At 42.1% G+C, this 22,845-nt stretch overlaps 3 protein-coding genes across 3 annotated transcripts in view; 2 read left to right on the top strand and 1 right to left on the bottom strand.

Annotated features, from left to right (window-relative positions):
• The first annotated feature begins 417 nt into the window (after window positions 1-417).
• On the top strand, window positions 418-5,085 carry pmf1 (polyamine modulated factor 1). Its single transcript, XM_083785326.1, has 6 exons — window positions 418-479; window positions 532-857; window positions 2,004-2,109; window positions 3,223-3,323; window positions 4,169-4,364; window positions 4,603-5,085. Exons 1-6 carry the CDS (start codon window positions 435-437, stop codon window positions 4,666-4,668), a joined length of 840 nt encoding a protein of 279 aa, XP_083641452.1. The 5' UTR covers window positions 418-434; the 3' UTR covers window positions 4,669-5,085.
• A 1,975-nt stretch (window positions 5,086-7,060) lies between these two features.
• Window positions 7,061-14,981, top strand: med19a (mediator complex subunit 19a). The gene is made up of 6 exons (XM_083786173.1): window positions 7,061-7,427; window positions 10,163-10,285; window positions 12,394-12,527; window positions 12,692-12,788; window positions 12,882-12,976; window positions 14,522-14,981. The coding sequence occupies exons 1-6, from the start codon at window positions 7,208-7,210 to the stop codon at window positions 14,585-14,587; spliced, it is 735 nt and encodes a 244-aa protein (XP_083642299.1). The 5' UTR covers window positions 7,061-7,207; the 3' UTR covers window positions 14,588-14,981.
• An 84-nt stretch (window positions 14,982-15,065) lies between these two features.
• Window positions 15,066-22,845, bottom strand: part of slc43a1a (solute carrier family 43 member 1a) — a 34,180-nt gene continuing 26,400 nt past the window's right edge. Inside the window, exons 13-15 of the mRNA XM_083786172.1 lie at window positions 20,988-21,061; window positions 18,937-19,060; window positions 15,066-17,821 (exon numbers count right to left, since the gene is read on the bottom strand). Coding sequence (XP_083642298.1) covers window positions 17,630-17,821; window positions 18,937-19,060; window positions 20,988-21,061 — 390 coding nt within the window. The 3' untranslated portion in view covers window positions 15,066-17,629. The remainder of the gene's footprint in view (window positions 17,822-18,936; window positions 19,061-20,987; window positions 21,062-22,845) is intronic.

Below are 22,845 nucleotides of genomic sequence, written 5' to 3' on the forward strand. Positions count from 1 at the left end.
TTTCCGTCTATGGTTTCCGTACATCAGCCACCAGAAGGTGGCAGTATTACTCTATGGTGGCAGCCCATGGGTGGCAGCCAGTAATGCAACACAAAAGGCTGTCAGTCAGCTCAGGATTCAGGATCAGGAATCAGTGAATCACATATTTCAGTTAAACACCACTACGCCTAGCCCCATATGTGCCCTCTATAATTGAATAAATTAGCCTATAGTATTGGCATTAACATTTCGGCCTTTTGCGACGAATTGTGAGCTTGTAGATCGGCTATTTTCAAAATATTTATATACATTTGAAAACTTTGTTTTTGTTGAGTTTTGAGAATTTGAGCATAATGAGTACCGGTACTTCTTTGTACTTTTGGACCAGAGCTGGTACATGAATGAACCCTTAGCATAATCTCCTGTTCCACACTGCAGTCCAGTTGGTGGCGATAATGCGCCTGTACGTCGTTCGTCAACCGCCAACAACACCACAGAAGGTTTGCAACCGCCATAAAACCCGAAAGAAGAAGAAGAAGAACACCACAGAAGACGAGACAAAGAAGAGGAAGTACAGTACATTTGGCGGGTAGTGTAAAACGTAAACAGAGTCGTGTTGTTTTGGTCAACTCCATGGACATGGAAGAAACTGGGGAAATGGCGAATAAACGCCCACGGACTTCAGCGAATGCAGAAGACGCCAATGAGCAGCATGTCAGTGAAGCCACGGCCGAGGGTGCGTCTCAAATGTCGGATGCTGCTGGGAAAGGCAAGGCGCAGTCTGACAACAAGGACGCAGTGCATCATCGGGGTGACAGACTGACGATCTTCAACAAAGTGATAGAGAAGGCCCTGCATAGGTTCATTGGCGATGCTAGGTGAGTAGCCTCGGAAACCCAGACGTTTTTATTTCCAGGGAGAAAAAAAAGTCTGGGTCTGAGTCCAATTCGGCATAGAGTAGCGCAAACATTGCTCACTCTCTGCTGATTTCTGATCGTCTGCACCTTTGTTAAATTGACACGCACACGCAGACATGTACACACACACACACACACACACACACACACACACACACACTCCTCTCTCTGTCGCTTAGCCCTCCAAGCAGAACCCAAATGCTACTGAAGTTTCTGACATTTTGACGACCCAGATAGCATTGGGTCCTGTTGCACTACTACCATGCCACCTGGTACACAGCCATTCTTAAACATAAACAACATGTTTAGCGCCTCTCCGCGCTCGGTGACGACATATTTCAGTGTGAGGCTTTCTGAATATGTAAAGTATAAGTACCCATACATCCCGCTGCGAATATCTCCTGTGGCGCGGAAGCCGTTAAGTATTTTTAATATATGTTTGCCCGATTTGGAAGCTTGGATTCTTCTCTTCCTTCCTTTATTGACACCTCATTGTACCGCCTATCTGGCTAGCTAGTGGTGCTATAGCTATGACAGAGCAGATCAGAGGCAGAGACGTAGCCGCACAAGCCAACCGCACACCGGGAGGCGGTACAATAAACGGTAAACAAACAAGAAGAAATAAAGCGACCAAATCGGTCAAACATAGATTAAAAATACTTAACGGCTTCCGCGCCACAGGAGATATTCGCAGCGGAATGTATAGGTACTTAAAGTTCACGAATTCAGAATAACACAAACAAAAAAAGGACGTCAAACGCCGCAGATACGATCTCAGAGAGAATATTTACGTCCGCGTTCCAGAATTCCCATATGAAAATATAGTCATGAACAGGGACCCTACATAAAACTTGTCCAAATTTCAGAAAAGCTTTATGGAGGGTCCCGAAAGGGGCTATATAGCCCCATATGTGCCCTCTCCCTACGCTCTCGGAGCTACAGAATGACTGGGGCTAAAGTTTGTTACTATTATATTGCTATTAATTGTGATTACAATTTTTATGTATCTACCGTAATTTAATTGCATTGGTTTATCCACATTGAGGAAGCAGCAGTTTACTGCCTATAAATGCTGATGTTGACTTTCTTTTCTATTGTCACTGACAGTTTTCACAGATTTGCACACTCATTTGAACCATTCAACAAGGATAATAAACCTCTGATGGAGAAGATCCACAAGCATTTCAATGAGGAATTGCAGAGCACTATACAGGTGTGTATTCAATCATTGGCTACGTTTACATGAAGGGTGATCATTCCGAATAAATACTTCAGAATAAAATACATCCGATGTAATGTTTTTTGCCGCGAGTTTACATGGGGAAATGGTCATTCCGAATGAGTGTTTATATGGAGAAGTGATAGAAGACATGATACATGTTAATTCACGTGAAACTACGCCATCTGTTGGACACATAAAATATAGGCAGTTCATTCATTGTGACTGTCTCAACAATACAAACATATTACAGACGAAAGACGATACTTCATCCCAATCCCCATCTCAATCCCATCATTTCATTCCGCAGTAGCTTTGAGGCTGCTGGTTGGATAGGGACGGGCAAATATGTTTACCGTCTTTTTTTCCCCACCCGCTGCGGCTCCGCTTCGCCGCTGGGAAGGTGATCATCTCGTTTTTATTTGTACTTTATTATCTAGCACGGCCAGGGCACGCAACACACTGATTATTATTGTATCGGGTCGCTCGTTATTTTTGAGAGGGAGAGAGAGAGACCGTTGAACACACACACACACACACATACACACAGATCAGGGTTATCGTCATCTGCTGCTGCTCCACGTTTTTTTGTGGATTTCGGATCTGAAAAAAGGAACGAAATAACGCGCTCTATGTGCAAACTCCTCGGCGCGCCTTGGATATGAGCGCCTTGGAGCATGCTCAGAAAGACCAGAATGAACTTACATCCGAATTAGTGTATACAATTTTCTTTCAATCGCATTGAACATCGGAGTAATCCGGCCAGTGACATCGGAATGGTTTTTAGATCGCATCAAGCGTTTTCATTCGGATGTACGTTTTTGTAGGTGTTTACATAACGTTTAATAGGATTGAAATTCTATTCGGAATGAAAAGGGGATTTAACTGCTCATGTAAACGTAGCCATTGTTGTTGTTTTAGATTATTGTTAGTGCAGATGGGACTCGAACCGCAAGGTTCTTTGGTGTGATCCTTTTGGACCAAAATGCCTGACTGTACCTTGTGCATTTTTTTATTGTCTAATAAAATATTGTGTGCATGTGCAAATGAATTTAGGTAGCCTTGTGTTTATATTAAAGCTGTTGTATCTGTATACCAACATTGAAGGGGGAAATTAACATCCTGATTGACGAGGGAAACTTAAAGTGTAAACTAGAGGAGCTAGACAAACTGGAGCTGGCAGCCAAGGACAATAAAGAGTCTGCATGGTAAGTTTACATATACAAACTCATCTCCATTGTCTAATACAATTTTGTGCTTTCTCAACAAGTGCTTTGTTCACATAATAATATACCGGGTATTTTATAGTCTGAAAACTCACCTTCAGACTCCACCATAGCCCGTAGCACTTACCGCAGCTTGCCCTAGCCTCAATGACCTTGCAGACGTATGCAAAGGCTAAAATATGTAATTTAGATAACATATTTTGTAGACATAGCATTGTATATATTTTTACTATTTTTATCCCCCCTTTTTGCAACCCATTTTTTCACCCAGTGTCAATTATCGAATGTAATCCTGGGCGCTACAGTACACACATTGTATAGTTATAGTGTATACATCATACAGATATTCTACTGTTAGACGGACGTAAGGTTCTTAGTTTATTTTTTATCCTAGATGGCTATTCCCATGACCAGCACACTGGTTCTCAACATCCATTCCGGGGACCGGTGTCCTTGCGGGGGTTCCAAGGAGTCTCCAGCTAAATTATATAGTAACCAAATGTACCCTTACATGTCTAACTCTGAGAATGTGCAAATGGAACCCTTTTGTACACTCAGATTTAACACTTATGATGCCCAGGACGTGTCCACATGTCCTATCAAATAAAACCGCGGGATGCCTGAGACGTGTAGACACGTCTTAACCTCTTAAACCCCAGGGGGAAAATCCGCAACATCGGAGTTGGAACCGGAGACCAATTGGGTCTCCATTGGCCCGCTGAGCGCTGTTCAGAGGTTCTTCTCAAGAGGTGGCCTTTTATATCTATTAAACGGTTGTTGTTTACTAATCCCTTATTAATCATGTACTTGTCGCTCTGTTCTCTTAGGCGTCCCAGCGGGAGTTCCGATCAGGATCTGTGCTGCTTTGTTATGCCCTATTACCAAAAGCAGCATGCCTACCTGCTCAGAGAGTTGAAAAATATCCAAGGACAAAATGCTGCTTTGGCAGAAAGAGTACAGGCTGGCAGGGACCACATCACTCAGACATCACAACACATTGCAACAGCTGTGGATGAGTGGAAGGTAAATATAGGACCGTACTTAACATGATTCAAAGTAAATATATATTATTCTTGTATTTGAATTTTGAACGATTAATTTCAAATAATGTAAAATCATTTGCCAATTTCATTTTCAAAAAGGTTTCACTCAATTCCCTGCCCACCCTAGTAAAGTAAATTAAGTAAGACCAATTTAAATGGATTGTGTCATAAGTGAATTAAAAAGGTTACTAATAGACTGTTCTTTCTCCCCATTTTAGGTGTCAGTCAGTGAAATTGAAATGCTGAACTCTTCTCTTTGTCACGGTGATACCTTTGATGTGTGATCCTAATGTAAGCCTTGCCGAGCCTCATAGGGCAGGAGCCTATCTACTTCTAGCGTGAGGTAGAATTGACGTACAAGTACACCCTCTGGACATCTATTATTACATTTGAGAGAATTCCACCCCTACATTCCTCTTGGCGACAGTTTTGGCGACACATTTCTGGTGACATCGCGGTCCTACAAGCAGCAGCAGTCTGCTTCCTTTTCCGTAATGCGATGGACTGAAACTTTATTTCTCTTCAGAAGTGTAAATATTGTAGCCGCGGCACAGCACAACATCAGAAATGAGGCCAGATTGTTGAGGACTTTTCATTTCAGTGAACTGTAATCCGGACTGTGTCCGACTATGTCCCTGTCTTGACTCTTTTTGATCTATGATTGTCCACTGCTTTGTCCCACCACTTTGTTTTTTGTTTTGGCCTAGTGGGGAGGGGGGGTGGGGGGGGTTGTATATGTCTGTGTGTGTTCTTGCGTACATGTGTAATGCAAAAGTAAAGATGTAAAAATGAAGAAATGTAAAAAATAAAGTTTACAAAAAAAAGAAATGAGGCCAGAACATCCGCATTCTGTTCAAGTGGATGTTGGTGAAACATCGCAAATTTCCTTCTTCCGATTGGCAGCGATGCATGTTGGGTTACCGGTGCATGATGGGAAGCAGAGTTGTTTTTTTTATTTTTAAATATTATTAACATTAGACTTGAGCATGCAAAGATTCTAGTGATGTACAAGCACACCCCCTGGACATATGACACTAGTATGTCATAGGATCTTACCCCAATCCAACCCTTGAGTACCAAGCAGAGAGGCACTCTGTCCCATTTTCCAGTCTTTGGTATTGATCGAACCCTCACCTCACAGTCTCAGAGGAGACACTCTGGAATCTTAGCTTCAGTTAATAAAAGTGCATAATATACTTAAGGATTTTTGAGGGGTGCTAGCCCCTCCTATATTCAGCTATTAGTGAAATTTTTCATCCTACAGAAACATTAAATTCCAATTGACAATGAATGGATAATTTTACGTCAGCAAGTCAGCAATGTCTATTGTATGTCATGATGTACAATGATACGAGCGCCCCTCACTTCACGGGTGTGATTGTTACTATGAAGTGATTCCATCCTTATCAAAGTTGAGCATTCACAAAATATGAATTAATAAATGTTCATATTTATTATAAAACCTAGTGAAAATGATGTTTCGACAATTGCCTACACAAAGCTGTGTAGGCATTACACATGACATTGAATGATGCACCTGAGGAAGAAACGGGACATTTTCTTAGGAAAAATGCTAGGATAGGAAACTAGGATCTGTGTTCGTTGTTTGTACTTGACATCAGAGATCCATAAAAGTTAGTGAAGTGAATAATGTGTCAAGCTCTCATCAATTGAGGGACAGACAGTGGACATCTGTAGCCTACATTAGATTTGGATTTTTGTTGTTCGCTTGTTTTCTTTTAGGCTACTACTGTATAGCCTACTGTATGTGTATTAGTTTACCCTTTGGTTGGGTTGTAAACCTTTCATATCAATAAACACAAGACGTGCGTAACAGCATAGGTTTGTATATTCCGCCATCTTGGATCTCATCCTAGCATGAACTCCCGTCCCCAAGTCTCGCGGGACTATACGAGTGTGCAACAGCCAGGTAACAGGTAGTCTGTGCTACAGTGCCATCGTGTGGTGGTAAATACATGCAGTATGTTACAGTCTGTACTATTTGATTTGCTGTTTTTTATTTTCAAAAATGCATTTACATGACTAAACAAAGAAATGTGTAAAAATGCTTCTTGTCAACTTTTAAACGATTGGAATCCTGTTTATTTCGTAAGTAACATGCATTTTTGGTATGAGTTGCACCCATTACAAATTTGCCAAATCTGCTCAACAACTTGACTGGTGTTTGGTGGATTGGATGATTGAAGTCACAAGGAAGAAGCAAGACATAACTGCAAGTGTATTTTTATTTTCATTTAACTGTTTTTCAAACCTTTTGCATTTAGCCGTACTTATCTGACTGATCTGTCAAAAATAATTGAATAAAACAACGAATAATATCAAGGTTATTTGCATAAGACTTGTTATGTAACTGTTTTATGCTAAAGCATATTTATTGAAAATTGAATGCGTGTTTTTAACAGCCACCTGTGTTGTCTGCATACACAGATTATATCCATTGCAATGCAATTTCTAACCTAATGAGCATCTGTTGCTGTTTTTAACGGTTATTTTGTACATAACGTGTGGAGCTGAAACTTCCTCAGAACCCACTGCAATTTTTGGATTGGAGTTTTTAGTTCCAATTTCCCAGGAGCAACCCAAAACAGGAAGTAGATACTAGATTGGAATTGGCGTTCGATATTACACCAGTCTTTACGGTAACCCAGGAGAAAAACAACCACAAAGAAGTGAAGACAAGACACTGTTGGTTGGTTGGTGGTTGTATCGTGTGTATTTGATAAATATTGAACTTAAAGCGTACACGTACAAACTTAAGGAACCCCGTTTATTTACAATTTAGATGTATTATTTGTGATAGACATGACGGAAATGTTTTCAACTCTTTTTGGGCAAAATGAAGCTCAGGGACCGCCCGTCTCATCGTCTCTAGGATTTGGACCAGGAAAACAACCCCCTCCTCTGCCGCAAAACCAAGTACCCATGGCGGCGCAAATGCCACCACAGCTCGGGGATGAAGGGCCTGCTCTACGGAAACCAGGAGCCATGAATGAGCCATTCTATTTATTACGGGAGCTCCCAGGTATACTGTTATGTTGTTTACCATTTGCATGCTTTACGTTTACGACATTATTTGTCCTGGGTTATATCGTACTGAAATAATATGACAAAAAACAGTGAAAGGATGATTTAATACTTAAAGCTGACGGGTTTCGTGTGAGTGTGTGAGTGAGAGAGAGAGATCCAGAAAGATATAGTTACCAAGAAGGAAGCTAAGCATCCTGTGTGAACAATCGTAACTAGCCTAGCCTTGGCTCAAGACTATCGTCGTAGATGAGATGTGTTTTTATCTTTATATATGCAAACGTCAAAATTGATAAAATACATCTATGATTATATGATATTAATCATCTTGATCCAAGGCTGTAACCAGAGCCATAGAGTAAAACAAGATTATGACATTGAGGGGGCAGAAAACAAGCCTGGTCACGTGGTTCATGTACTCGCGCAAGCCCATAGACTCCAATCAATTCCGTAAACTTTCGGTTGTCCCCATTCTATAGAAGTCTATGTAGAAGAGCCCCATGAAGTGAACGGAGTTGTCGACTCGTAACTCTTACTCTATGTTTCTGGCTATAACAAGCCCCATCTGTGACGTCCTGGGGCTACAGTGAACATAGCCCCTCTCGGAACCCTCCATAAAGCTTTTCTGAAATTTGGAGTTTGGAGTTTTATGTAGGGTCCCTGTTCATAACTATATTTTCGTATGGGAATTTTGGAACGCGGACATAAATATGCTCCGTAACATCGTATCTGCGCCGTTTGACGGCCTGTTTTCCTTTGAGGGCTTCTGAATTTGTGAACTATAAGTACCTATACATTCCGCTGCGAATATCTCCTGTGGCGCGGAAGCCGTTAAGTATTTTGTTTGACCGATTTGGTCGCTTTATTTCTTCTTGTTTGTTTACCGTTTATTGTACAGCTTCCCGGTTTGCGGTTGGCTTGTGCGGCTACTAGGGCATTCATCAAAAAATCGATTTATCGATTTATCGATAAACGAGTCACGAGTCGACTCGCAGCAGCGCGAGTCGAAAGTTGAGCTTTTTTTTTTTTTTTTTCCTCCCCTTTTTTCATTGCATTCAGAACGCGCCCTTAATTAAAAACCAAATGCAGCTGTGTAGGCTATGTGGCTCTCAGCGCGCGGTGTCCCACTATTGAGACTGGCTGAAGTCTGTTTGAACTGCGCTGTGTCAGAGAAGTAACAGATAGAAGCACGCAAACGTTACCCCCAAACGATATCCCCCTCACCTCCGTGCTGGAAATATAACGTCTGGGTTCCCGAGGCTACATGCATGCTGACGCAATGACTGTCTGTTTCTGGCTAAGCTTTACGCGCAGCGCACATGAACCTCTCCGTCTCCGGTCAGTGCGGGTTGTTGTTTATTTGCATGGCTCAGAAAATGAGTAACAAATGAGAACGTTATCGAGTTGTGGAGGAGGAGGAGGAGGAGGAGAATAATAATGTCATATCTCTCATTGTGTTCTCGGTGCTGCTGCTGCGCTGTGTGCCAATACCACTACTTTACCTGGATAACATCATCTTTTCATTTTGACATGATTCACATGAAATAATAATCCTGTACCGGAACCGCGTGTAGCGTTTGGTTTCATTAATGCGATCGTCACAAAATAGCCTACAGCTGCTGCTGCTAAAGATACAAAGATTGGACATTTTTAAACGACGCAAAACTTAGAATTCCCCTCTTGCGTACCAGTGCCACGTGTCCCGCGGACCGGCACCGGTGTTTGGGAACCTCTGATATAGATGATACATGCACTGTGACTGTGTCATATTGGAGAGGCCACTGAATGCGCAGTGCTATATGTTTGACATGCTCCGTATTTGAGCGCGCGGCAGCTCCACCCGCCCCTGTTAAATCCCCCCCCCCCCCCCCCCCCCCCGCCGCCAGAAACGATAAATCGACTTATCGATAAATTACTGTCCGACAAGTCGACTGGGAAAAATCTCAAGTCGTTAATGCCCTAGCGGCTACGTCCCTGCCTCTGATCTGCTCTGTCATAGTTATAGCGCCACTAGCTAGCCAGATAGGAGGTACAATGAGGTGTCAATAAACAAGGAAGGAAGAGAAGAATCAAAGCGACCAAATCGGTCAAACAAAGATTAAAAATACTTAACGGCTTCCGCGCCACAGGAGATATTCGCAGCGGTATTTATAGGTACTTAAAGTTCACACATTCAGAAGCTCTCACACGAAAAAAAAGTCCTGAAAGAGCGCAGAAGGACTTATCCGAAGTTGTTTACGTTTATATATGTGTGCATACCCGGTGGCAGGGTGGAGGTGGAATAGGACCCAATGCTCTGGGTCTAAAAAATTTCAGTAACTTCAGTAGCATTGGGTTCTGCTTGTAGGGCTACAGTGAACAGTAAGGTTTCAGATGGGTCTAGTTGTCTTTAAGGCTCTTATTAAGGACAATAACAAAATAAGCAAATATCATAAATATATAACTTAAGATACCATAGCTTAATTTAATTTGTCAATGCAATATCAAGGAAGGATGTAGCCATGGTTCACATGACGCTCGTACTGAAATTTTTCAGGGCTAGGAAAGATGTGATCTAATATCGTATAGGAATAATTATAATAGTTACACTTCCCTCTATTTTACCACGACACATTTTAGTAACCGCTAATAGATATTTGTATTGACCCTCGTCCTCCCAAGACAAAATGTTAGGAGGTTTGGCATTGAATTGAGGGACTCACTGTAAATATCATATGTACGTTTGTTTTCTAGTGGGCAATGAACTAACGGGCAACACCAACCTCATCACTCATTATAACCTGGAACATGCCTACAACAAATTCTGTGGCAAGAAGGTGAAGGAGAAGCTCAGCAATTTTCTCCCGGAATTACCAGGTGGGTCATACTCGCATCCTGATATCATGCCATTCACCCCTGACCTTTCCAGTCCTTTCCCACAACACAGACATTTTGAACCAGTAAGAAGGGTAGTGTTAAAGGCGTTGTATGCACAGTTTTCGAGATTTTACCTACAAGACTGCCATGTTCAGATCGTGTGTTCACGGCCCTAAATGCAGTTGTGCTGTTACCTGTTTGATTGGCAAATGAGCCAGTTTCCATCGTTCCCTATACTAAATTATACTAACACCTACTAATGATTGAACCAGAGCAATTGAAAAAGTATTTATGAACACACCCTTGGTTCAGTTTCAGTTCAGTTTCTGAACGAGACATCAATGATCTGATCAGTGTGAGCTTAGCAGGGTAAGATGTGCTGTGATTGATACAGCAGTGTAGAATAGAATAGTCCCCACTGAGCTGTGTTGTTATCTGATTGGTCTATGTAACAGGCTCAATAGCAGGGAATAGATGACCACAGGCTTTCCTTGAAGTTCTCTTTATTTCTGTACAGCATGAGAAGCCTATATTCACCTGCTTTCTAGGGGTGCAACGGTTTTGGGTTTAAAACCGAACCGTTCGGTACAGCATGCACGGTTCAATACGCTCTAATGAACCACGCTATTTCGGTTTGCATTAATTAATTTCTTACAGCTGCGAAGAATGTATTTCTCGGTCACACACCGGCCTACTTAGAAGTCTAGCACTCTATCGGTCACACATCGTCCTACTAAGAAGTCTAGCACTCTTTCGTCACAGAAGTGTAGCACTCTGTCGGCCCACCCCCTCTCCCCCCCACAGTCCCACACACACACACACACACACACACACACACACACACACACACACAGAGAGACGGCATGATGAGGAGAATCCAGCCCTCGTCTTTAAACATCTTTCTTGAAAAGACCACTCGGTGGAATAATTATTGATCGTCATACACAGAGACACACACACAGCGGAGTAACCTCGAATCAACAGGCTTCTAAGCACGCATCTTTTTTTAATTTATTTTTTATAACTTTGTTTATTGGTTTTTTTCACAGAAGCATTATTGAGATAGAGTTTGAAAAAGAATAATTAACATTAACAGCTTCTTAGCACGCATCTTTTTAAGTTTGTTCAGATCTGCTTCTGCATCTGCACTCGCTGTTTGAGTGCTAAAAAGGAGAGAGAGAGCAAAAACAACTCGTTGTTGGTTTTTCGGAGCAGAAGAATATTCCGTCTGAAAAGTCCCAACAAAATACTCCTGTCCAATCCATGACTGTAGATAGAAACCCTTCTTCTAATAATATAAGCATAATATCGCATGCAGAGATCTTTATTGTAAACTTTTGTAAATGTTTCTGTGCGACACGGCACTCTGCTATGAATTCCTCCCCTCTCTCCCCCACTCTCCTCTCCTCCCCCTGCATGTGCTGCGAGTCTGCACCACGTGTGAGCGCATAGGTGCATTATTTTTCCCTTGAACATAATGATGAGGCACATTAAAATAGCAATATAAGGTTTTTTTCCCCCCTTTAAAATAATGAAAAGGCAGAAATGCCTAATAAAATAATATATGCTAAAAAAATATTAAAAGAAAATGCTATAAATAAACCTTTTTGGTGCAAGCCAGTCCCTGGACTTATGTGTGTGGGTATGAGCATGAAAGCAGCATGGTTGTTTTTCACCACCTGTACCTGCAACCTAACACACACACACAAACACACGCACATATTAACTGTATATATGATGATTTTGTGTGTGCCAGTAGGGTACAGTAGAGGGACCGGCACACAGTAACTCTGTCATTTCTCAGCCGTTTCCGACACGGGCGGCAGTTCGGAACCGTCCCGGCACCCTGGGCGCGTTCCTGCCCCCCCCCCCCCCCCCCCCGGGAACCCCCACACAGAGTTGCACCACTCACTTCACACATGTGTGATTTTTTTATTTTACTGTACCAAACCGAAACCGTGGCCCCCATACCGAGGTTTGAACCGAACCGTGGGCTAACTGAACCGTTGCACCCCTACTGCTTTCCAACTTGTGCTTGGTGGTGCAGTATCCCCTTTCTCTCCCTCCTTCTCCATATGTATTTATGTTCCCATTCTTCTGTGATGTAGGTATGATTGACTGTCCCGGTGGCCAGGACGGCAGCTCTTTGCAGTCGCTGATTGAGAAACCTCCGGTGTGTGGGAACTCCTTTAACCCTCTGACCGGGGCACTACTCACAGGCTTCAGACTGCACACTGGACCGGTATGGATAGAAACATAAACATACACACTTACTTATACATGCTATACTACAGTGTAAAACAAAACACTGTTGTTGTTCTGGGCTCATCCACCATGCCTACTGTAAATTTGGTTCTTCTGCATTTTAAATTTGTGTGTTTGTGTGCACAAATTTGTTTGTTCCAGCTTCCAGAACAATACAGATTGATGCACATCCAGCCTCCAAAGAAAAAGAGCAAACACAAACATAAACACCATCGACCGCAAGACCCCATACCTCAAGGTACAACATCTATGCAACATCTCACACATACATACGTATTTACGTAGTATTTTTTTCTCCACACCACTGACTGACACTTGTTTTTCAACGCAGAGACCCCATCAGACTCTGACCCCAAGAAGAAGAAGAAAAAGAGGGATGATGATCCTGATCGTAAGAAGAAAAAGAAGGACAAGAAGAAAAAGAAGGTAAGATGTGCTGTCTGTCTTTTACTTATGATATCAGAATATAGCTCTTATTTGGGCTGTAGGTGAATTAGAAGCATTTTAGTTAAAGAAGATAAGATGGCCTTTATTAATCCTAGAGGGGAAATGAATCAACACAACAGTAACGACAGCAGCAGGTCCAGGTACAGAGAAAGCAAGTAATAAAGACCACAATTTAAAGTAGTGTGAGTAGTTCAGAGTAGTGTGCAGAAGTACAATAATTATAGACTTAAGTAAAACAATGTGTGTTTTATAACGACGTATATTTCATAATGATGGCTCCCTTGAAGAACACACATAAAATGCAGTATGGTTATAAGAAGTGTGTATGTTGCACACAGAAACCATGCACTCAAAGCCGGAAGCAAAATATTGTCATTTTAAAATTATTATTAAATATTTTGATTCCTCTTTGTGCCACTTGTATAAAAATGTAATCAAGTTCACTGAGCAGCAATTGTGAACTTCTGTGCTTAAAAACAAAATAAAGAGAACATATTGGGTTCACCCTGTTCCGGAGTCATTGAACATACTTACCGTAGGTCGAACACCACGATGTTAGAGCATCTTGGTTAGTAGGACCCACACCTTTTGATTTGTTTAGAAGGATCCTGCACATTCTTTTATAATATTTTGGGGCATTTTTGTTGCCTTTGCATAGTGATAGTTGAGAGAGTAGGAGAACCAGGACATTCAGCAGATGGTCCTGCTCACCCGGGAATTGAAGGGATTCACTGATCTCAATGCTCCTTAACCGTTTGGCTATGTAGTATGCTCCTTAACCGAAACTAAAAAGTTTGCTTTGGACGAATGAATCTGTTGTTTGATGGAGGAGGAGGCATTCTTGTGTGCAGAACACCTCACAGCAGCAGTAGCCTACTGGAGCCATAGCCTACTGCTGTAAGTGTGCATGCTTATCGGCTACGTGCGCTCGGGTAAACAGTTAAAGCTGTCCTGTTATGCAAAGTAGTAGCCATTTGATTCGGCACGGTACTTGACACAGCGTGAAAATAGGGGGTAAACCTAGACCACTGGGTACTTGCGTCTTGGAAAGTCTGGTGACGCGAGTTTTATTAGGTGCGTCTTCTCTTGAATCTAGGGGGACGTGTTCTAGCGTGCAGCTGTGCACGCACATGCACCGTTCAGTTCCGTCCCTGTGTGTGCACGTCAAAAAATTTACTGGTACCACTACCACGGTGTGGTACTGCGTTCCACTGACACCACTGGTCAGATCAAAATGTGGCTATTGTAACTCCCTCCTTACTGGTCTTCAACCAGAAAAATTCTCACATGTCTCCCCCCTTCTCCGCTTTCTCCATTGGCTCCTGGTCGCCACCCGCACAGTACAAAACTCTGATGCTGGCATTCAAACCAAAAACCAAAAATCTAAACGGCACTGTATATCTTTTCTCATGAAAATTCTCCAGTGTGCTCCAGGAAGCAATAGAAATATGAGTATGCACTTGTTTTTATCTATTTTTGCTGTACAAAGGATTTAAGACCTGATGTTTGTCATCTTTATTCCAGAATCGTCACAGTCCAGATCATCCAGGCCTGACTGGCTCACAGCCCAACAGCAACAGCCTAAGATAGACAGTTTGTATGTACAAATATGTGAGTGCATGTGTTTCTGAATGAGGTGTTTTACTGCAGAAAACATACCAGAAGCTGTGTGTGTGTGTGTGTGTGTCTCAGAGAATTTGTATTATTGAGAGAATGTGTGTGGTTGTTATATTATTGCCATCGTGAGAGGCAGGTTGAATTCACGATCGTATGGTATGTGTGAGACAAACGAGCGGTACCTCATTGGACGTGGGCTGAGCATGACAGAATGAAATGTTACAGAACAGTGTATATGGCAGAATGCCAGTAATGTACAGTATGTAACGTGTTACAGGTGAATGAATTGGTGTGTATGTCCCCTTTCCATTTTGTTGTGATATATCCTTTGACCATAATGATAAATTCCAATAAATTTTGGTTACCATCATGTTTCCTTCAAATTCCTGTTTGACTTCACGTCCACAGACGTGCGTCCTTCAAAGTTAATAAAGAGAAACGTACACATTAGTGGCGATGTTGAGCAACAACAAAATAATTGATTCTACATTTATTTAGTTTTACAAGCAAGATTTAGTTGTCCATGTGGACGTAATGGCTACAAACACAGCAAAGCTTTGAAACCGTGGGTAAACAGATATGATTAGATGCAATCCACTGCATGCGATGACATTAGCTACCTTCCCCTGATGAAAAGTGCTGTAGTCTACTGGAAAACATAACAACCAAGATAGTTTTTCATATGGCTTGCTCAGCTCCTAAACATTGCTTTGGTTTACCAGGAGAGAAGTTTGGCAGTGATTGCTTCTCTACATTTGGTTCTATTGCAACAAAGTCAAGACGGCAGCAGCTAACGTACTGAGCTCAGATATATATATTATACATTTACCTGTCTGCTCAACATTAGCAATGACTCGACATTGTATATGCATAGAGAAAGCTCTAGCCAGCACAGTAGAAATTTTGAAAATGTGTCTTCTAACTCTTGGCGGTGATAGATTTGCATACTAGAGAAAGATGTAAGCTCTATTTACAAAAACAAAATTGATTTTTCTTTTCTCAAAAATCTGTACAAGATAAAGACGGAAGGCAGGAAAAAAAAGAAAAGGCAGAAGCAAGTATACACTGTAAAATCATTAAAAGCCCTGAACGCTCATTCAGGTGTTTAATTACTCTAGATTCATACTTCATAGCCTCATAGGGCTCTGCTGGTTAAAAATCTAAGTTGCTTCCTCACACATTGTTAGTTTTGTTGGATCTCGAAGTGCAGACCGGTTTACCTTATCATTCTCACATAGACCATAGGTTTCTGTGAAAATGAGTTCTGCCCTGTTCCAAACTTTAATAGAGGTGTAATCAACAAGAATAACCAAAAACACCTGTATGAGTATTCAGGCCTATACAACTATGAAAAAACAAAACAAAAAAACAACACATGGTAATACACAAACATTTCCCTTTTGAACACTAATGCAGTTATAAAGTACAAAAATACACTTAAATACATATTTCATACACATACTATTTCATTTTTGTGCATAAAGCAGTAAAAAGTGTTAGAAAACATGGACAATGTGTGTGTGTGTCAATTCAGTCTTTAAAATATGTCCTTGTAAAATGTATTTACTATTTTGTTTCTATTTATAAAAATTGCAGAAATGCAAGCACAAAGAACTTCACCTCTGAAAAAATGTAACACTGATGCGCACAAAATATCTCGGCCCAAGATATCTGAGGATTTGAAGTTTAGTGTTTCCTAATATACAATTACTGATGCCGCAATTTATTGCAGAGATATTCAAAAAGGGAATAAGAGGTAGATATTGTGTCTGTACAAGCAATTATCTGCATGTACCTGTACATGTATTTACCATATTGATAAGGCAGCCATTTTGCTATTCATAATAGGGGCAGTGTGGGCTTTCCCCATCTATGACGCAAGATCAAAATGATCACTGTGTGAATATGGTCAGTGTGCATGTCTGAAGAAGTCAGCATTTCCAGAAGTTTGTTGTAGCTTGAGGAAATAACCTGGTTTCTGAAAACACATTGACAGCATGTTTATACTTACATACTAGAAGCTTGCTATTTGCAGTCCTTTGTGGTGGTAATAACTTCTTTACTCATGTAATTAATGACTGTGATTCTTATACATTTGGGTAGGACTACAGTAAAAATAGCTCTATTTATTACCGTATTTTATGTTGAAAATATGCTGAAATATGGCTAAAGCATAAAATGTGAATATCTGTGTTTGTTCTTTGGTGTCAGTCAGCATTGATTGTAATGATCTACACAATATAATCCAGAGTCTTTCAAGTACTGTAAAATGTGTGACTGGACACAGAGACCTGTGCATGTGGCCTCACATGTGGGCACTTAGTGAAATCAATGGCTTTTTCTCACATTAACATGACTCTTTGAGAAAAACTGCTAAAACGGCAACAAGTGACAACCTCCCTATCACTCCACTGGACATTTACTGATTGAAGGATAAAGCAATAAGCCACGAGAGGTCTCAGGTTACCAGGTATTTTACAATGGCTGGGAGGCGTAGGTAGACCCGACGCGCAGCGGAGGGTCTTCTAAAACGGTTACAAACATAGCAATATTAACCTCATAAAACTATTAAATTCACAAAAGTAGCAACGCTTTGCGCCACCAGAGCGAGCCACACACTTCCTTGTTTTGCTCGGCAAGTAGACTATGTCTTAACGGGGCTGCCTGGAGCCACACATTCAGTCATATGAGTGCGGGTGGTGCTTACACGCCCGCACGGCCAGCGTGTGTAAGGCAGTACAGCTACAAGGCTGCAGGATGATACAAAGTGATTGAAGGTGTGGATTATCGGTGAAATCTACCGGTCACGTGCCGGTAACCAGCCACGTGACGGTAACAAGTATTGGGACTAACCGTTTTAGAATTTGCAATCTACCCTCAATAACTCATTTTAAAACTATAGTTTAAAGTTGGGACTCAATATAGGTTGATGCTAGATTGCTGGAGCTGGTTTTGCAGGCATGTACAAAATATAAATGTTACAATTCCCCCAATCTTTTGTTCCGTGATAAGGTTCTAAGCTTCTACAACACTGTGGCCATTGCTGTGGTGCTTGTAGCCATTGTTCTCTGTGTGGTTGAGGGCCTGCTTGTCATGGGCCTCCTTGTCTCTGGCCAGCTTGACCCTCATCAGGCATCTGCGGTGGTAGAACAGGTAGCCCGGCAACAGGAAGCCAGTCAATGAGAAAATGAGCAGGCTCAGGTTGATCTGAAGGATGATTCGATGAGAGAGACATCAATTGTTAGACATCATCAACATACCCGGAAGTTTTGCGGGAACGCCTACTGAGTGGCAAAAAACTACTTTCTGGCCCACATATCCAAACACTAAACATATGGTCATTACGTCACCATCGAAAACCAATTACACTCTGGCATTGGGTCCTTTAATCCACATCTTTATTACGTCATCATTGAGAGCTAGTTATACATATACTATGTATATGTATGTATATGTAATTTGTAAGTTGATTAGCGGTATATTTTATGTTTACGTCATCATTGAGAGCTAGTTATACGTAATTTGTAAGTTGATTACCGGTATACTGTGGTTACTTTGCGCCAAAAAGTTGTGCCTGATTTGCTGGGACCAGATTACATACATGACCATATTTCTTACGTCATCATTGAGAGCTAGTCATACATATACTATATAATATATGTAATTTGTAAGTTGATTAGCGGTATACTGTGGTTACTTTGCGCCAAAAACCGTCCCAGCCAACCCGCCACTTTTGATGCGTATGCAAATAAAACCGCAAATTGTGCCTGATTTGCTGGGACCAGATTACATACATGACCATATTTCTTACGTCATCATTGAGAGCTAGTCATACATATACTATGTAATTTGTAAGTTGATTAGCGGTATACTGTGGTTACTTTGCGCCAAAATCCGTCCCAGCCAACCCGCCACTTTTGATGCGTATGCAAATAAAACAGCAAATTGTGCCTGATTTGCTGGGACCAGGTTACATACATGTATACACAGGAACATTACCCAAAGTTGGCTGGGACGGTGCATACGGACCGGGCGAAACTATTACTTGCACGCTCTGCTTGCGCAAGTAACAAGTAATTACACTAAGATAAATCAGCATCCTTGTTACCAGAATGACGGTAAGATACAGTACTAATGGGTATTCAATTTGATGCAGTAGTAGTATATGATTAGGTCACATAAGTGAACAAGCTTTACACTAAACCATCAAGCTGGCAACAAATGAATACTGAAGAACTGCTGGCAAGTGTGCATCTCTCTCTGTCGAAAAGCTAATATTATTTAGGGCTGTTGTGTCTGTACAATGTTGTAGAAGTCCTCACCCAGTAGGGGTCTCCATTCAGTGGTCCAACCATAGCGATGAAGAGGGGCTGCTGCAGCAGAGCAAACACAGCACTGATCATGGACTGAAGTCCTGTCAGAGTGCCAAAGTGGTTGGAAGGATAGCTGCACAACACAGACAGGGACAGGGGAACGCTGTTATTTCTCAAATATACAGCACAGTGTACGGAATAGAAGAGACTGTAATAGGTATAGGCTAGCACACTGTATATACATAAGATTGTCTATAAATGTGGGAAGTTGCTTTATTTTCAAAGAACAAACAACAATAAATACACAACCGCCCCACAACAACATTATAGAGCCTCTAGTTGTAGATTTCTGTCCATAAAGCAACAAAGGGGAAGTTTGTCCTTTTATACTGTAACACAGGTTCAACTAGTGTAGAAAACCCCACCACTCTCCGGCTGAGAGTGGGGTGGAACCGGAGCTGATCACCTCATTCCTCCTCTAGTGGTGGGTGGGGCTATACTGATTACTAGTTGGGCACACCTGTGGCTGGCCTATAAAGGCCCAGGTGTAACCCTCAGAGAAAACATTTGGTCTCATTTGGTATAGAAATGTTGAATGGGTGAAGAGGTAGAAACCTGATTCTGTCCACCTTGATGCCGGTTACGGTTGACAAAGCCAACTCGGATCGTGACAAATCATGACAATGAACACAATGTTTTGGGCCGATCAAATCATTAGAAAGAAGAAAAGAAAGTCAGGAGACAACACTATTTGTTTTGTTTTTCGTCTTATAAATTATTTGATCGGCCCAAAACATTGTGTTCATTGTCATGATTTGTCACGATCCGAGTTGGCTTTGTCCGCGGCGTAACCGTCTTTAAATTAAATAAGAAGTGCCGATGGGAGAATGCATTGGGTTTTAATTTCCTGGGCCACTCGTTTTTCTGAAAGGGGGAGGGACTGCGGCGCTCTATATAGGCCAGCCGCAGGTGTGCCTAACTAGTAATTAGTATAGGGCCCCACCCACCACTAGAGAAGGAATGAAGTGATCAACTCCCACTCCACCCCACTCTCAGCTAGAGAGTGAGGGGATTTCGTACAGCCACCCCATCAAATCATTATTTAAAACCCAGTGTTCATTCGTTGCTGGCTACACCCGGGGAAGGCAATGTCTGTCCTTAGCCGCCCCATGGGAGGCACACAACCCCCAGCGGGGCGGAAACGTGGAACAAGTCTGGTGGTTGGCCTGAGGGGTGGAGCCACTCTGTTGCCTGTATCTGTTTGGGGAGGGGGTTTGTGGGTGACCAGGATGGTTGAGCTACACAGCAGCCCACCGACGATGGAGGTCTGGAGGCTGACCAAGGGGGTGGAGCCATTCGGGGGACTGGTGACGGTGGGATGCCTGGTGGAGAGCTACTTACTGGGTGGGGAGGCGATGGTAGGTGCACTGGGGACGGCTGGGCTGCGTACAGCTCTCTGAGCAGGGTTTCCTGTACAATGTTGTTGGCACGGCGCTGCGCCATGCTTGAAATAAATCGCGCCATGCCAAGCTTCCAAAAAGCTGTGTGCAAAATTTGGCACCGACCGGGTTAATGGTGCCGGAGATTACCTGGTAACAGACTGACGGACGCACACCTGGACGGACAGAGTGCAAAACATACTCTCTCCCCGTGGAGACAATTATGGCCACTTAAATTAGGGACTTGTTTTGAATTGTCTAGAGCTATATACACTTTATGGGATTGGTGAAGTAAAGGCTGGTTCAGACTTTCTTTTGCTTGAAAAGCATGGAATTATGGAAACATGCCCTCAGAAGAACTCAGCATTCACACCTTTAATAAAGACCATTGCCGGCCTGGGCCATGGCTCAATGGTCTGTGTGCCGCGGGTTCGACTCCCGATCCCGACGGCTTTACTGCATGTCTTCGCCCCCATCTCTCTCCCCATTCCCTGTCATCCTACTGTCTGTCCCTCCATAAAAAAATAAAAAGGCGAAAGCCACAAAAAAACATAAAAATAAATAAAGACCATTGCCAGTGAAAGTATGACCCTACAAGTAGTTCAACAGTGCAGTACTCACACAGCAGCATATAGCCCTCCGCAGCAGGAGTGGATGAAGCCTCTGACCATGGTGTGGAGGATGAATGTCAGAACCTAACAGTGAGGTAAAAATTAAGAAATTAATCTGATTTGTGGACATTTCTGTATACGGAGGGTAAGTGCAAAATGTTCCTAATCACCATTCCTTTCTCCAAAGGGATAGTTTTTGCATAACATGTTTTTAAAGGAGTTAACGGTTGCATGTCCAGATGGCACTGGAGTAAATGTCCTGCCCACCACCATAGGAGTCTGGGGTTCAAGTCCTCTGGTTTGGCCGGACACTTCAACAAAAAACATTTTTTTATCAGGGCCAAAGATTTTTTAAATATTCCTGCCTTTTGTGGGTCGTGATAGTCATTTATACCTTTACGGGACACCCTTTGTTCTCCATTTCAATGCATTCTCACACCCAGGTGGCACTGCAGTGACAAGTAGGGCAACATCTCCCAGAAAGTCTGACGGTTGATGCAACAGGAAGGCCTGATGCATCAATTTATGTTGACGAGGATGTGTGTACTGTATAGGTATGCAATTTAAACAGTGCTGAGTCAGCAGAAGTGGACATCAGATGGCTTGACGAGGACACTCCCCCGGCTAGCGCCTTGCTTAGGCATGCCTTCTAATAACAAGGATACCCTGTCATGTCAGCTGTCCGATGTTCTGCCAGATGTTGCACTATACTCTGCACCGTATTGGCCATATTCAGACCGCAGCCATCTTGCCAGCAAGGTGATACCTAGGTGATACTTCCCATAGACAGCCCATTCATCCAAACAGAAAAGTCCAGCTGTAGGGAAAGCTTGAATTATCCTCTTTCAATCTGTAAAGTTTTTGTTAAATAAAAATCCACCGTAGACACGTTATGAGCTAATTCCTTGCAATGATTATTTTCTAAGTATCAGAGTATGGAAGCGCTCGTTATCAGTAAAGCAACCTCCTGCTGCCTCCTGCATTATGTGCACATTCAAAACAGGTGGTACGCATGGGCCGTTGAGTGATATTAAACAAGCACTTCCAAACTCCAACACTTAGAAAAAAAATCACATGCAAGGAATTTGTTGACAGGAAGTAGCTCATAAAATGTCTACGGTGGAGTTTTATGAAACAAATACTTTACAGAAATTCAAGCTTTCCCTACAGCTGCAATGTTGGTGGACGTTGGTGACGTTGTTTAACCCATTCTGACCGGGCACCCATTTTGGTGTTGGCATCATGTTATGCTTTAGCTATTGAAAAATAGCAGATCTACAAGCTCATATCGCGCCACCGAGTGGCGCGATACGAGCTTGTAGGTCTGCTATTTTTTGAAAAATCGAAGAACGACTGACATTTTTAGAATCTGATCTCAGGTCAGAATGGGTTCGTCAGATAACAATATTATTTACAAGTCATCTTACTAGAGGAACAACAATACAGAACAATAGTAAAAGTAGACCTGAACATGACATTGATGAACATGTTTGTTTATTGTATGGGTTGTATGTGATGGTCTTTTTTCACTACGTCACCCTTTTAACTTTTGCAATTAAACAAAATTATATTTTTTGCATCCAAATTGCCTCAACGTCCTTCTGTCAGTGTGAGCCTTTTCTGTTATTTGTATACTTTAATGATGGTCTCTCCCACCTTAACTTTTGGTAAGCCTTGAGGTTAGAGTGCAAACCTTTGTACCTTATTGCTTCAATATACCGATGTATAGGGTCGACATAACACTTTGTACAACCTGTAATATGTATTAGATCTAATTCATTGTTAACCCATGTTTTGAACACAAACGGCAGAGGGGTATGCTGTCAATTTCCCCTCCCTATGCCAATGGAATTTCCGCTTCTTACTCT

This window comes from Protomyctophum parallelum, assembly GCF_964188405.1.
Source record: "Protomyctophum parallelum genome assembly, chromosome: 16".
Lineage (NCBI taxonomy): Eukaryota > Metazoa > Chordata > Actinopteri > Myctophiformes > Myctophidae > Protomyctophum > Protomyctophum parallelum.

Excerpts from the sequence above, each read along its gene's own strand:
- pmf1 (XM_083785326.1), top strand. The coding sequence starts at position 435 with ATGCGCCTGTACGTCGTTCGTCAACCGCCAACAACACCACAGAAG. Across the intron at positions 858-2,003 it reads AGGTTCATTGGCGATGCTAG|TTTTCACAGATTTGCACACT; the intron begins GTGAGTAGCCTC and ends TGTCACTGACAG. Across the intron at positions 2,110-3,222 it reads AATTGCAGAGCACTATACAG|GGGGAAATTAACATCCTGAT; the intron begins GTGTGTATTCAA and ends CCAACATTGAAG.
- med19a (XM_083786173.1), top strand. The coding sequence starts at position 7,208 with ATGACGGAAATGTTTTCAACTCTTTTTGGGCAAAATGAAGCTCAGGGA. Across the intron at positions 7,428-10,162 it reads TTTATTACGGGAGCTCCCAG|TGGGCAATGAACTAACGGGC; the intron begins GTATACTGTTAT and ends TTTGTTTTCTAG. Across the intron at positions 10,286-12,393 it reads TTTTCTCCCGGAATTACCAG|GTATGATTGACTGTCCCGGT; the intron begins GTGGGTCATACT and ends TCTGTGATGTAG.